Consider the following 1467-nt stretch of genomic DNA (forward strand, 5'->3'; position numbering starts at 1 on the left):
TTTATCAATGTAATGCTCATACTGTACCGAAACAATGTAGGGGGAACCGCTGCTTTTTCTTTCCTCGTCTTTACTATTGTCATTTTCCCTCTACTTCTTCTGTATGTTTGTCACTCTCTTGTGGACCGCTGTTTCTGGAGTGCCTGGATAATCGAAGAAGACGTTTTGCTGTTGAGGCTAGAAAGGTGAGCAGAGTATACCCGATTCCCCGTTTGGACTTCTCTGTTGACATCAACCACCTTACTAAAACTAAACCTAGTTTGTGTTTGAATCAGGTCCAGCTGCCGGAGAGAGTTACCAACGACGACTTGACAGAGCTTGCAGTCATGGACGAGATGGCCATTTTGAATGCAGTGATAGACAGATACACAGACAAAAGGATCTATGTAAGTCTTTGTGTCTTTACTGTGTTGTTGCTGTTGTTGTTGCTGTGTGTGTGGTAGCCTATCCATTCGAAATTTTTGGAGCCCCGAAGAGCGCGCTCTTCGCCAGGGCCACCGCCTCACTTGGGTAGCGGGTGAGGCAGTCCAACCTCCGTGAATCCTCCCCTAAGAGATGCCACCGCCGGATGCTGTTGTTGTTGTTGTTGCTGTTGCTGTTGTTGTTGTTGTTGTTATTGTTGTTGTTGTTGCTGCTGTTCTGTTGGCGGTGGTGATTGTGGTGGTAAAGTGGTGTGGTGGCGGCGGGTAGTGATGGTGGTGGTTGTGGTGTGGTTGTGGCGGTGGTTGTGGGGTTGATGGTGGTGGTGGTGGTGGTGGTGGTGGTGCTTGCGGTAGTTGCAGGGCTAATGATAGAGGTGGTAATGGTGATGGTAGTGTTTGTGATGGTGATGGTAATAGTGGTGGCTGTGGTGGTTGTGGTAGTGGCATAGATGGTGTCGATAGTGGTGATGATTGTGTTGGTGGTAAGTTGTTGGCGGTGGCATTGGTAACAGTGCAGTTGTGGTGGTATTGGTAGTGGTGGTGATTATTGTGATGGTGATGGTAATGAGGTGGTTGGGGTTGTGGTGCTGTTGGTGATGCTGGTGATGGTAGTGGTAGTGATAGTGCTGTCATTCTTCCGTAATCGATACTTTCGACTGTGAGTACCCTCCCCTTATTCATCATTAATTTGTCTCTCAAACCCTCTGTCTGAACCAGCTTGAAAAGTAGGTAAAACTAAACTTTAGCCCCCACTCCCCTTTGGAACTTACTTGGTCTAGTATGCACACCTCTCCTTGGGGTCACATAATATGGCTCACAGTGACGTCACGAGACGACCTTGAGACATTTAATCTCATCTTAAGAAACAGACAAAAGGTCGATTGAGGGTCTCAATGAGACCCTGAGAAAACATATTATCACAACCGAAAGAGCTGCGGAGCTGGCCTACCATAGAAAATCGCATCTCCCCTCGACGCTTAACGACAACAGAGGACGAAAAAGTAGAATTAAGTAAAGTAAGTAAGAAACAGAATGGAGGGGGGGG

The 1467-nt window shown here is 47.4% G+C and overlaps 1 protein-coding gene across 1 annotated transcript in view; it reads left to right on the plus strand.

Annotated features, from left to right (window-relative positions):
* LOC106012993 (unconventional myosin-XVI) overlaps positions 1–386 on the plus strand; it is a gene marked incomplete at its 3' end in the record, with an annotated part of 12086 nt that extends 11700 nt beyond the window's left edge. Inside the window, 1 exon segment of the mRNA XM_013087540.2 lies at positions 276–386. Within this exon segment, the coding sequence (XP_012942994.1) occupies positions 276–386 (111 nt within the window).
* Positions 387–1467: the final 1081 nt, after the last annotated feature.

This window comes from Aplysia californica, unplaced genomic scaffold (assembly GCF_000002075.1).
Source record: "Aplysia californica isolate F4 #8 unplaced genomic scaffold, AplCal3.0 scaffold00600, whole genome shotgun sequence".
NCBI classification, from domain to species: domain Eukaryota; kingdom Metazoa; phylum Mollusca; class Gastropoda; order Aplysiida; family Aplysiidae; genus Aplysia; species Aplysia californica.